General features: G+C 41.0%; 1 protein-coding gene across 3 annotated transcripts in view; it reads right to left on the reverse strand.

Moving 5' to 3' along the window:
- Positions 1–1,161: 1,161 nt before the first annotated feature.
- The window catches only part of RNF144B (ring finger protein 144B), an 87,853-nt gene continuing 74,775 nt past the window's right edge, over positions 1,162–14,239 (reverse strand). For all 3 annotated transcript variants that reach the window (XM_085220122.1, XM_003204719.5, XM_010708310.4), the window contains exons 5-8: positions 11,362–11,563; positions 10,802–10,946; positions 9,035–9,124; positions 1,162–8,849 (exon numbers count right to left, since the gene is read on the reverse strand). In XM_085220122.1, the coding sequence (XP_085076248.1) occupies positions 8,709–8,849; positions 9,035–9,124; positions 10,802–10,946; positions 11,362–11,563 (578 nt within the window). In that variant the 3' untranslated portion in view covers positions 1,162–8,708. The remainder of the gene's footprint in view (positions 8,850–9,034; positions 9,125–10,801; positions 10,947–11,361; positions 11,564–14,239) is intronic.

Here is a 14,239-nt window from a genome sequence, read left to right on the forward strand (position 1 = left end):
GGTTTCTACCCTGAATTTGATGGAATTTATACATTCCCACCACAATATTGGTTCTTCTATCATCAGCAGACTCCTCTGATGGAAAACTGCTGTGCTGGAAGTATTTGTTCTGCTGCAACGTGTCAGGCATGTTACTGTATGGACTGATGTGCTGCCATTGCATTGTTGCACACTGACAGAACAAAACTTGAGCCTGCAAAAATAAGTCAGTAAAAATGAGTGCATTTAAATAGAATAATATTGTTGCTGAATTTACTCTGAGCAAATTGGTGGGAAAAAATGCCTGGGCGTGACTGAAACTTTTAGGTGACAATAGTGACATGGTTACGAAGGCAATGACAGGGGAAAACAGCTTTGTCCATCGTTCCCCTCAACCCTCATACTCAAAAAAATGTGTCCTCAAAGCCCAAACTCTCCATATCTATCAGATAATCTGCTGAGGTGAAAAGCTCCCCATGTGGCAGGTTGGGTTTTCAAGGGTGTGTCACTCAGCTGCAAAATCCTGTCTCTGGGTGCTGAGTAATTGTAGCTAAGCTAGAAATACTTAATAGTAGACACAACTTTAATATTCGATGCTGAGGTACATGGCTGTGATTGTCCCTTACGAACACAGTAGGATATGCGTGTGTGTGAAAACTGAGGAGCGTGTTTATCTGCAATTACATGGCTGTGTAATGCTTCATTATATCCTTTGGCAACACAAACCACAAAACCTAGATCTGCCACAAGGACAGGCCGGACTGAGGGAGGACAAGGATGAGAAAGGGTTTGAAAGCAGCAGACTTGGCCTTCTGCAGCCTTCTATATGTGGTCCCCACCGGTGGCACAGGGCCGGGCCTACAGGGGTCCCAGGCCCCATCTGCAGAGGGAAAACTGCAACAGCATGTGGGAGCTGTGCCAGAGCTCGTCCCGCTCTGTAAATGGATGAGCACAAATCTCAAAGGTTGTTAAGGAACCCAGGGGAGGTACTGCATGCAGTTCGATTTCATTCATTTTCCAGAAAGTAGATAAGAGTCAAGATTTTACCTCCAACTATTCCAGCCCCTTTTGTCCTGTACATTTCCAGTAAGCACCCCAGATACATTTGAATTATTCCCATGGTTTTTTTAACCAAATGTTCATCTTTCTGAAGACAGTTTAATAGAGAATTACTACAAAATGTGATGTTTTCACTATTATTTAATGTCGCACATATTGCATTTTGTAACATTAGAAGAAAAAAAAAAACAGTTAACCTCAAAGACAGAAAATAAATATATACTTTTATGAATGTACGCAGAGAGAGTGCAAAAAATTGCATCCGTAAAATGTTTAAATGCTGAATCATACAACAAAATCTTACAAAAGCACTTATTTCTTTTTACGTCAGTTTTCTTATAAACACAAAAATATTTTAACAAATCTTACAAAGATCAAACCCTTTTGCCCTTCACCAGGATAAGAATGGTGAAGAAAGTGTATTACGTGGAAGAAAGGAAGAAACCCAGATAAATAAAACATAAGTTTAACCAAGTACCAGGTAAACGACCTCTGTACACTGAAGAGGATTTCACCCTTGTGCAGCACAGTGCAGGAGACAAGTCCCAATGAAGAGCAGGGGCTGGCCCTCTGCAGAGGGACTTGCTTCCTCCTGTTGCAGTTTAATCATTCCCTTCCACACCATCTGCCAGCACAGCAATAGAAGCCCTGTGTCCTGCTGCTGGCAGCTCTGGGAGCCGTGGTCTCCCAGCTGGGCTGAGCACAGGGCTGCCACCCAGCAGGGTCTGTGACTGATGCCAGTCCACGTTGCACTCAGGACCACATCTTGGTGCTGGGCTCAGACACCTCAAAGTACGCCTTAAAACAAAACAAAAAAAGCACTTTTTTTTTTTTTTTTCCCTTTTTTTCCCCTCAAAAATATGCAACACTGTGGCAGATGAAGAGTTCTCACAAGTTGACACTTGGTGCCCCTGATGCTGGTATCAGCAGGGCATGTAGCAGTTCGTTTTTCTTTCTAGACCTTTGGCAAAACGAATGCCTAGACCAGCCCAGCCCCAAATAACTCATCCCATCTGAGGTTTCTCTGAAATAGAAACAGGCAAGTAGCAGATACTGGAAAACTGAAGGAACAGAGGTTTGCTGTGGAATCTGGGTAAAGTAGAGATGACGGTGGCCCTTACAACACTCCAGGATCATGCATGCACGGTGACATGGCTCAGCATCACAGCTGCAGCGCTGCAATGGCTCAGCACCACACCTGTGTCCTGCAGCTGGTCGCCCTACAGCTGGTGGCACTCATGAAATTGCTTGGACAAAATCCCTCTTCCACCAACCACACCTGGTGCACGTCCCAGCAAGCCGTAAGCCACCAGGCGCCTTCCTGAAATGTAAGAAATTCACTGCACATACGCTGCAGCACTGCACATTCAACTTGTCTGGGATCTCCCAGCATGTAGCCACCAGATGCAGCTGCTCCATCCTGGACATTCAGAAGGCACAGACTAATGAGAGAAGTCCCTAATTCTCAGCTAGGAAAAGAGAAACCTCCTTGGGCAGAAGGCATAAGAGAAAGGGAAAGAATGAGGTCACGTCCTCTAAAAAGCTGGTGGATCTTGTCAATCATCATCATCTTGTATAGTCCAAACTGTGGCAGTCACCAAAATGCATTGCTGGGAAAATACTTTCCCTAACCATAGTATTTGCTTGATACAGAGAACTAACTTGAGAGATCATGACAAGACATAACAAAGCACAAGTAAAACACAGCACAAAACATTTACTGTGCACTGCAGCAAACCATAGGAATTTACCTTGCCAGGAACACGACGACTTTCTCCCCAAGAAGAAGAGGAAAGATTTCCAATCTGAATGCAACTAAAATAAATGTATCATACAGTAAAATGTATCACCGCCCTCAAAATCTGTATTTTATAATTACAAAACATAAATTATGTATGAATTATATAAATAATGAATTTTCAAAAATGCATTGGATCTGCGTAACTGAACGTAGTGACAAAACAGACCTTTGGGATTCTTGTTCTGCAAAAGCATTATGTTCTTGCCACATTACTTAACTAACAAGAGGACGAAGAAAAAAAAGAGATGGAAGGTTTTCATAATCTTAGCAGTAAGTTCACTTCTTAGCAATTCTTAGCAGAATGCAGAAGAATCAATTCTTTTTATTCCAGGAAAGCTACATCTTTGTGTTTTTATTGCAACCCACAAAAATTAGGGCCTGGTCTTACATGTGAGAGAGATATCTTACCACTGCTGTATGGCTAGAACAGTTAATCTGTTCTATTGTATATTTCAAATTATCTTATTGTACAAGTTCACTCTAGAAAGATTCTAGAGGGATGGGGAGGGCTGTTGAATGCCTACAAGAGAATCTTTTTTGATGTGTATAATTGAGGCTGTGATTTTTTTTTTCACAGCATATTTCCTAGAAATGTGAGGCTTAAAAGTTGTAGGGCTCTAACAAAGCAGCCCTTATTTACGTATTCCAAGACTGCCTCTTGAGTTTAAATGAAGTTTTTCTAAACAAGCCAAGCTGGAATTTTCTATCTTTGGTCATTACCTCAGCATCAAATTTCTTAGAAAATCTGCAAGAAAATTGTCAGAAGGCTTTTATTTTCACATAAGGAAATCTACTAATTTCACTCTAAAAATCTTTGGCCTGAGACTGGGGATGAAAAATAGGATCTTAAAGGGAATCTGGTCTGAGGAAGAAAAAAGTGACTGTGAAAAGGAAAACACAGTGCAAAACAGATTTCAGACCTTTAAAGCAGCAGGCACTGCAACACAACTGCCTGCTGCAGTACCACAAACAGAGCAGCTAAAAGTTTATTTTGCTGTCAGTTTGTGGAAATGGAGTTGATTGCTGTCCACTTGCATATCTCCAAGCAAATATGAAGATAGTATCCAGTTTCTCTTAGTTTATTCAAGTAAAAATTACATATATTTTAAACTTTGGACCTATACTTCATGCAATGTTACTGGACAGGTCACAGTACCTAGCACTTAGCATCATAAAAACACCGTATAAACACCAATTACTGTAAGCCCTCACGTTCTTCTAAGAGTTAAGTAACCTCATGCACCACTGAAAAATAACCAACTATTGAATGTCACACTGACCATCTCCCATAGGTCTACAATAGCATAACAAATACTGTGGAGAAGTGCTTATGCTATAGCATGAGAAGCATTTGCTTCAGGTAATGGAGCCAGGCCAGGTCATATGCCATAGATCCCAGCTCTGAGCTCTCTCCCCTGTGTGTTACCCACACATGCCCCAAGCCAGAAGGAAGAAGGATGGGTGGTAAGGATAGCGAGTGGGAAGGCTGGCAGGAACATTCACCACATCTCATAGATAGAGATCAAGAGAGTGGACTTACATTGATTTAGCAAAGCTAAAAGCAGCTAGAGCCCTTCCTCCTCTACTCAAATTTTTTAGTTACTATTTGCCATGTTTGCAATAAGTTTTCTACAAAATGTTGTTTCTTTATTTTATTTTTGGCCTCCTCAGATACGGAGAAGGCTGAGGTACTTAATGATTTCTTTGCCTCAATCTTCACAGCCAGTGAGGCTCCTCACACCACTTGTGTCCTGGAAATTCTAAGTGAGGATTAGTGAGCAAAATCAATCCCAGTGTAAGAGCAGGGCAAGTCTGAGACCATTTCATGAGGCAGAATGTGTACAAATCAATGGGGCCTGATGACGTGCATCCCAGGATTCTGAAGGAATTAGCTGATGTGGTTGCCAAGTCAATCTCCATATATATTTAAAAAATTGTGGCTGTCTGGCAAAGTCCCTGGTGATTGGAAAAGGGGAAACATCACAAAGGTGGACATGAGCCAGCAGTGTGCTCTTGCAACTCAGAAGGCCAGCTGCATCCTGGGCTGCATCAGAAGAGCAATGGAAGAAGGGAGAGAGAGGTGATTGTCTCGCCTCTACTTGGCCCTGTTGAGGCCACATCTGGAGAACTGTGTTCAAGCCTGAGGCTCCCAGCACAAGAAAGACACAGAGCTGTTGGAGCAAGCTGTTGGTTCAGGGGAGGACCATGAAGATGATCAGAGGGGCTGGAGAACCTCTCCTATGAAGAAAGGTTGAAAGAGTTGGGCTTGTTTAGCTGAGAGAAGAGAAGGCTCCAGGGAGACATCACTACTTCACTGCAGCTTTCCAGTACTTGGAGGGCACTTACAAGCAGGAGGGGGACCAACTTTTTAGACGGTTTGACAGTGATAAAACAGGGGGGAATGGCTTTAAACTAAAAGAGGGGAGATTTAGGTTAGATGTTAGGAAGAAATTCTCTACTCAGAGGGTGGTGAGGCACGGGCACAGGCTGCCCAGAGAAGCTGTGGGTATTGAATACCTCGAGGTATTCAAGACCAGGTTGGATAGGTCCTTGGCATCCTGAGTTGGTGGCTGATAATCCTGCCTGCGGACAAGGGGTTGGAACTAGAAGGTCATTAAGGTCTCCTCCAACAAAAACCATTCTACAATTCTATGATTTCTCTTATAATTTTTGTTTTTTGAAAGAAAGAAACACTGCAAAATTCTCTTCCTCATATATTTCTTTGGAAACCTTGTAAGTATGATGAGTTGGTACAAAATATTTGTCTACTGGAAAACAAGGGGTAGGGCCGTACTGCTCCCAGAACTTCTGCACAGCTGAGTTAGTTCAGCCTTATGAGCTAGCAAGGTCACAGTCTACTTAAAGCACATACTCAGGAATCTCTATGCAATGAAAAGTCAGGATACGCAGTACACTGTGCACTCTACTTTTAAGTAAAATAATCCTCCTAAGATTTCTAGCTTAAGTTCTGAAGTATTTCTAGATCTTTGTTCTTTGTCAATTTGTTCCATCTACACAGCCAAAGGAAGGTGCACCTGTAGCTCGTGTTTCTTTATCCAGTTTTTTGGATATTTGTTAAAGTCTGGCCATTGCAATCAATCTGCTACTTTGGTGCCTGGATTTGCATTCTGACTCTTTGGTTGCCCTAACACCTGGATACTGAATTTCATTCGGTAACCCCACTAGACATCTAAACTGGATCAAGCAATAAAAACTGAACGTGGAAAAGGCACATTTTATCTCTGCTATTTAGTATGAGTCTCTGAAAGATGTTACCCTGTACTCAGATTGAGAAGTTAATAAAAATAAACAGAATAGTCTTGCTTTCCTAGACTTTATAGCTATGCACTCGTGTGCTGCTTTTATCAAATACTGTCCTATAAATCATTAAAACAATTTGCCACTCTATGGACACAGCTGTATTACCTTTCGAGAACTTTTAAAGAGCTAAAAGAGGTGGTAAACAGCCAACTAATGTCTAATAGTGTATTCCGAGCGAGATACTGCCTTCAGTTGCACTCCTTTAACAGAGGGAAGAACTTGGTAATTTCATCAACATGGCAGTATTAGTGAAAAATCAGGAGAAACATTCATTTCATTGAACATTTGCAAGGGAAAGAGGAAGCAGGCAAAGAAAGAAACTGGCTAGCAGAAGTATGATCACAAAACATGAAAAAACAACTAAGTTCAACACACAAAGACTCCCAGTACTTCACAATGCTGGTTATGGTCAGTGAGACTGTACAGCTCGTATACGTTTGTTCTTGAGGCTTTCTTATAGTAAGACTCTTAACTGCAAGTTCGTAAATAAGCTGACAATGACAGCAGTGCCATAAAACATCGGTAGAAAAATAGTGCAAAGCTAAGGGCTGGATATTTTAATATGCCATAACTGCCCCCAAGCACAACCATTACTATTCTTAAAAAAAAAATAACCACATACAGAAAACATTCTCCACTTATTATAAATTGTAGTTGCCTGCATTGCACTTTACATTTAAAATGTACTATTTTTCTGCTTCCTTTAGAGGCTATGGATGAAGAATAAATACAGCCTTTCCAACTGGCGAGCACCGCCACTGGTAACAAAATCAGACAGCATTTATAAAATAAATCAATGTAAAAGTAAAACAGACAGTATCATTTAAGGCCTTTGTCCATGCCAGTCTGCTCAACAGACTGCACTTTCTTAAAATAAGAACATCTACCACTTCTGTTACAGGAACCAGAGGGCGACGTTAAACAAAGAAAGGTCACATTTATGACTGCCAAGAAGGCAAAGTTCCTGAGGTTCAGCCAAATGCAACAGAAGAGAAGCTCTTCACAATATTCTCCTGGTGCCTTGCACCACGTGCATGCAGGAGGGTAGAGAAGAGGAGGAAGAGCCTGAGACAATGCTCAGGCCAAGCATCTCATTTAAATATTGCAGCCCTTATCACAAGGGGTTTGGAATTACAACTGATTACATAGTGCAAACCCGTATCAGTTCCCACAGATATAAAATGCACTGGGAGCCCAGAACAAAAGCTGCTGCTGGCCAGGGTTATGAGGAGCACCAGCCATTAAGGAAATAAACTCGGGGGAGCAGAGTCTGATCTCAGCAACACCTGAGTGAGCCCGAAGTAACTTAAGCTCTTCAGGGAGGTTTCAGTGAATTTATATGGGTGTAACTAATAGTAAGGGCTGAATCAGTTTGACGGTGAGGCACCAAATGAAAATGAAGGCTGTATTAAATGACAGATCCAGAATAACTAAAAAATGATATGTAACAGTTTGTTAACCTTGAGCAGGACAGAAGAAATATCCACCTGTGGACTGATGGTTACACAGCATTTCTCAAGAATTTACATCAGCAGGTCCAGAAGGTCCAAGAGAGGGTTTTCCTTATCCTGTTCTCAGTAACATTACAGGGTTCTTGCTGCTATTCCAGGTAAACTGTTGAAAAAATATACTGACTACCTAGAAAATAAATTGTGCATTATGCACTCGGTACATCCACGGACATGAGGTCACTGGATACACACACAACCAAGATCCCAGTACTGAACAGAATAGGAGCTGTATCACTGCCTTTCCTAAATTATTAGATCCATGGTGAATTTATTACCCATGCTACTGACAAAAGGTATGCCCAATGGCAGGGAAATATGCAAACTCCTTATATTTCAAATACAGCATATCTGATCAGAAAAAAATACAGCTTTCTCAAACTAGTCCAGTCTCTTAAAAGGCAGCTCTGTCTTAGAAATAGTTTTGTTGGCTTTTAATTGTCATTGGAATCAGTAATATAAAACCCACTGATTTCAATGCTGAAAGAAATGCCATGGTTGCCAGTTGACAGAAAACTGTCAAATACATTTTTTAACAGTTTGTTACTTCTAATGGGATGAGCTGACAGACAGAAAAACATCAAGCCTCTTCTCTTCCCCTTTTAAAATGCACTCAAAAATTTCAAAGACTTTCACCAAGAACCAGCGGAAAGCATGACAGTAACACCTGGGCCTGCAAAAGCAGATTAATACTGCAGAGTTGATTCATGTGTGGCTGATAGAAGATGGTGAAGTTCTAGCAGCCTCAAGAGGTGGCTCATAGTTGAGGGTATGAGCTACTGAATGGTGTTATGTTTTTCTGTCAGAAAGCAAAAACATATACCGTATGTACTGTACAATTATCTAGACTTCTTCCACTCTGTCACTTGTTACCAATAGAGTAGCCTGTAGAGAATAGGCACTTATCCCAAAAATTGGCCAAAAAAAAAAAAAAGGAAAAAAGAGGAGCATTATTTGATAGGTATGGCACCAAAATCCAACCGTTGTGCTTTCTCACAAATGTATACTGTACAGATACAGGCTCAAACAAACACAGACTTTTAGGTTGTAGGTAGGCTGTGCTTTTTCTTTTTGCTTCGGCAAGATTTGCAAATGCAGCAGATGATGCATGGAGATGCCACAAGCAGCAAGGGAGAGGTCACCAGTGCTATGATACCAAGTCCAACGAGGATCCCTACAACCTGCAAGACACAGTGGGGAAAAATACATATTTAGCTAACGTGAAAAATAAAATGCGTGTGCGTGCAGAAGCACGGAATAAGCTAAAAAATGAAAGCACGAAAAACAATCTTGGTTCTCTGCTGAAGGGTAAAATCTCTTTGCTTCACACATGCATGATTGCTGTGCTTAGCTGACTAGAACACACCTGCGTCCTGTTCCACATCACTGAAGCACGCGAGTGGCCAAGCTTGTTTCTGCAAGGGCCTTTGTCATAATGCCTTAAGAAGATGTCATTCTAAAAGAAAAAAAAAAGAAGCTGTAAGAGGAGGTTACAGTCTGGGAACTGGACTGGAAATACAACTTTCCTGACACTGCCATAAAACCACCAGCTGCTGACAGGCAAACTCATCTGTCTTCCAAATATTCATCCAGAGAAACTTCTTGCAGTCCTTAGCAGTGCAGTATATTTAGGACCCAAGCTATTGTATAGCTCCTTCCCTCACATGATTTTAAAAAATGCTAAGTATATGCATTGCACTTACTGCAGTTACCTAGTCTGTTATTTGGTGATGCTAAAGGGGCTTCTGAAGAAGATATTTCAGGAAGTTTGCAATCTCAGGTATTATCTTCTGAGGTACTTCTACCTTCTGTTCTGCTATCCCTGCATTTTCTTCATAGACTTAATAAGAAAAAAAAAGGAAATGACCGTTTCTTTTTTCTTTTCCCAGCAATACTGGATTAACCATTTTTAATTCAGAATGTGACAAATGCTCCACATTACTTTCCCCTTGCCAGCTGCATTGTAACATGATGCTGCCTCCTCTTTCATTCTTCAGTCTTATTCTTCAGCTCTGCAGCTGTTAGCTACATCTAAACCTGGTGTTCCTGTAACCTTGCTCATTTAGAAAAACTGTATTTGAACCATATAGCTACAGTTTATTTTTTTCTTTTTTCCTCCAGAACAGACTGAAACTTAGTGAGGACATGTCTACCAAAACTGTGAATCTGATGGTCTTCCAGCTCAGCATGGTGTTAAGCAATCACTGTGTACTGTATGTACTCTGAGGCAAGCCAGAAGACAGATGTTGAAAATGTGCACTCCCACATCCAAAAATAGGGCATGATGTTAAGTTAAACACGCGTTCTGAGAAAACAAAGTTTGAAGAATGAGGAAGTCTCATTGTTTGCTGGCTGTGGAGTACAAGAAAGAAGAAAAGCCGTGCATCTTTCAATATTCTATTTCAAGTGCTGGAAATGTTATTTTCACACTCCCACATTTGTTACTAGTGACTGTGCAAGAAAGAGAAACTCATGTACCAGAATTCATTACTTCTTGTACTCTTAATCCTGTTAGAAAGATTGAGGTCCACAAAAGCTGAGACTAGCCGGTACCATTTGAGAAACAACTAGCTACTTGCATTTCATAATCCACATCCATAATCCAACAGCTTTATTGTCATACCAACTGATCTATCATTCTCTTCAATGAACAAAGCACTAGAAATGGACTTGTAAATAAGACCTAATTTGTATGAGGTCTTAACAGATCTTCCCGTGAAAATGTTTTTTCCCAGTACCATGCGTTTTTGGACAGGCTGTGATCCACGTGGTTGGAGAAGGTAGAAGAATTCATCTCTCTTACTCTCAACCAAACCATTTGTAGCTACTGCACTGAAAGGAGACACTGAAGAAAGGTAATGCTGTAATCAGCTTCCAGAAAGTAACTAATACATCTCATTTCCCTCAAAGAACTACCATGGGACCTCTGGATATGGCTATAATCCTTTATGAAAAAAGGGATGTTGAAATAAATAAAAGGATGAAAAAAAGGAATGAAATTAGCATCTGAAATAAGCCAAGTTATTCCTAGAACTAGAATTCCTAGGTTGGTGGAGAACTTTGTGTGGAGCTTCAGACTAAGCTCAGCCCCCAGTAAGCCTTCATCTAGATTTTTTTTCTCTGTGGCACTTACATCCAAGTTCTGTAGGCAGTACCAGCAAAATGTGTGCTTGCAGTTCTTGCACATCATCTGAGCACAGCCCTCATTTCTCTCTATATAGATCCGACAAACTGGGCACTGCTTAATTGGTGCTTCTGTCTCTGTTCCGATAAGTGATCTAGAAGAGTAAGGAAACATTAAAGTGAAATGTAAATATAATTACTGCTGATACTCAGCTCCTAATGTGGATTCTACTTATTTTCCGGAGCATCAAATGTTACTGTCTTAACGCACTTAATGTGTGAAGCTTATTATATTCAATAGAATACACTGAAGTATATCCACTACTAGATGTAGGATTTTACATCATATGAAAGTGAAACTCCATTCTCGTGGTCTTTAACGCTATATAAAACCAACATACATAATTTAAAATAGAAATTAGACTGGAATTCTATTTAGGAAATGCCAGCAGAGATGGACAGTATCAGTGATGCCATTAAGAAAACAGTTCCATGAAACTGAAGTTAGACACAGAACAAGCACCCTATGCCAAGAAGAACTAGCACAGCCACTGTGGGTTTTACTCTTACCCCTGCTCTGTGGTTACCAGAGCTTGGTTTTCTGGGCACGGGCGCTGTGGGTGCCATGTCTCTTTACAAGAGGAGCAGAACATCATGTGGCAGGCTGGGCACTCCACGGGCACCGGCGCTCCCGACTCATTTGGTCCAATGCAGCACACCGTTTGGCAGTCTGCTGCAGGACACCATGTTCTCTGAGGGTCCAAATGGACTTCTGAAACAAAAGAAACAGACATAAAACTACTTATACGGCCCTGTTCTCATTCTGGTGGCATGCTGAGGTATGCAAGACCCGGTTCTGAATGTGCACAGGGAAACTGAAGCCTTCTGAATCTGTGTCTGTGGATGTTTGAGGCTACTTCTCTTCCTCATGCAGGTGTAAAAATGAGTTCTTTAACAGCTGCTGCACTGGATGCACCACAATAATGGCAATAGACTACACTTTTTGTTGCTTTTATAGGGAGACAAAAACAATGAAGGTAACTGCTGCTTTCTGAAAAGCATGTATCTTTTGTAATGCTAGGACATTACATCTTTCACATGTGCAAGTCATGTCATATCTCTCATGTTCATAGCAGAAGGACTGTCATTAAATTAATGTCAGGTCTCTTTCTGTGACTTACTTCCCCCCACCATCTACAAACTGATTAATATGAGCATTATTGGTCAGGTCTCAGATTACAACAATAGTCAAGGTAAGACAGTGGGTGGAAACCATGAGTTACATGCAGTGGCACATGGCAGTGGAGTAATAAATGTCAACTTTCCAACCTTTACTAAAGGAATTTGGGCTTACAAGAGAAATCCAGACAAATCACATTCACTGCTGGGTTGTCTACTACGTACTGCTTTACACTGCTCAAGACCCTGCAGTGAGGCCAAATGCTCCCACCCCACAGAGCCTCCCTAGAAAAGGGCTGTCATGCTGTAAGGAGCTACCTGCATCTCCTCTCGCCCTGGAAGCTCTCTGATACCAGCCTTGAAAACAGCGATGCATAGAAATACCTGACTGTGAGATGTCAATAACCATTACAGAATTATTCTGTACTTTCAGCTGATAAAATATTGTCCCACTTGTAACAATAGGCTACACAAGGACCTCTGAAATGTTCTTTGGCAAATTTTGCTGAAACAGTTGAAAGCATTTCCTTCTATGCATACCGCTTTCTGCACTGCTCCTCTGCAGGACATTGCTGGCAACTCACATCGAAAGGGACTGGTGGACAGATATCTAGCACAAGCTCTAGTTGGCATGATAAACAATGATACCAATTCAGATCCAGATATCCACAAAGTACAAATTGTACAACTAGAAATGTGTTCAAATAAGGAAAACAGTAGATACACGAACAGTACATAGATAAAACATTATCAGTAGATAGATAAAAGTAGATACATATGCATAAACACTTGGGAGAAGGACATCCCACAGCCTTCATAATCCACTGAAACTGAGTTATCTTCTAGTATGTCAAACATTTGTGTTCTGCTTCTTTAAAGCTAGGAAGAAAAAGACCCTCTAACAGGCAATATCTCTCCCTAACTGAAACAGTTCAAATTAATCCATTAGTAGCTCAGAAACAAAAGAAACAGACAAAACTATCGTCTGTGAAACTATTCAAATATTTGGGGTGATTTTTGACAAATGGAGAGTAAGTTTTCAACAATCATACTAACAAACCCACAAAGCAGATGGAACACTAATCGTTCTAATAGTTGAGAGCAAACACGTAGGAGAGAGCTCCTCTGCTCAAGGCAAGCTAAGCCTCATTCTTTTTTGAAGGTGTCTTCTGGGTGAGGATATCAGACAGTCCCATGTTTGGATTTTCATTTCCATGGATGCTACTCCAACCTATATGCATAGCAGTGGCAAGGAGAACACCTGGGAGATGAGGTGAATACCAGCAAAGCAGTCATTGACCATTTCTATCTTAAAACCTACCTCACTCTTCTGTGCAGAACATAGAATATTTCCAAAAGGGCTCTGCAGGAAGATCTAATTCAGGTTATTCCAAAAGTAGAAATGAGAGAGATAAAATTTTGAATCTGTTCCAACAAAGTCTCGGTCTCCCAGATTTCAAGTTGGCACGATGAGTCCCTGTGGTATGGGATAACATACTTTGCAGTGCTCACTTATCTTCCACCTCTCCTGCCCAGTTCTATATGGCACGTATAGTGAGGAACCTAGTAAGGATAACCAGCTGATCTGCTGGCTGAAGGGCACACAAGTACTTACTCCAACTAAAGGTAATATTTTAGTCTGTCCTCTGACAGGTGTGGAGACTTCACATATCCACAGCAAAAGCTTTAACCTATAATTTAGAATGTGCCAGCAAAAACACCCATACTACCTTATTTGCAAGCCACTTCATGAATTGAGTTCTCTTCTTTCTCCTTATTCTCTTACACATGCTTCTTCTACTCTCCAAAGCAAACAAATATTTTGCCAAAAACAGCTTGTACTTTCATTTGTGGGGAGAAAAGAGAGACATTGATGGGCAAGCCATCCAAGCTTCTTTCAGAGATGATGCTCTGAACTGGGTAAGACCATGCCCTACTACTGACTGTTGCATTTCAATCCTCACACAGTATGTTCCACTCTATTTCTGCTGATAAACAGTAGTTAAAGGAAGAAATACTCCAGTGCCTGCAGTATGCTCAATTTTGGAAACACAAATTCACCTATCCTATTTTTGGATGAAAGACAGGATGTCTGGTTTTGACATTCATTGGAAGGAGGGTTGTAAATCTTACTGATTTTTACAAATTAGCTGCAGCAAGATGTGTTGCATGAAATGAAATTCCCTCCTCTCCCACTTCCTCCATTTTCACAAAGAACCTACAGATGGTATTTTGCAATCCATGCTGTCTCATGCTGTTTGCTTTACCA

The sequence above is a fragment of the Meleagris gallopavo genome, chromosome 3 (genome assembly GCF_905368555.1).
Source record: "Meleagris gallopavo chromosome 3, MGAL_WU_HG_1.1, whole genome shotgun sequence".
NCBI lineage: Eukaryota > Metazoa > Chordata > Aves > Galliformes > Phasianidae > Meleagris > Meleagris gallopavo.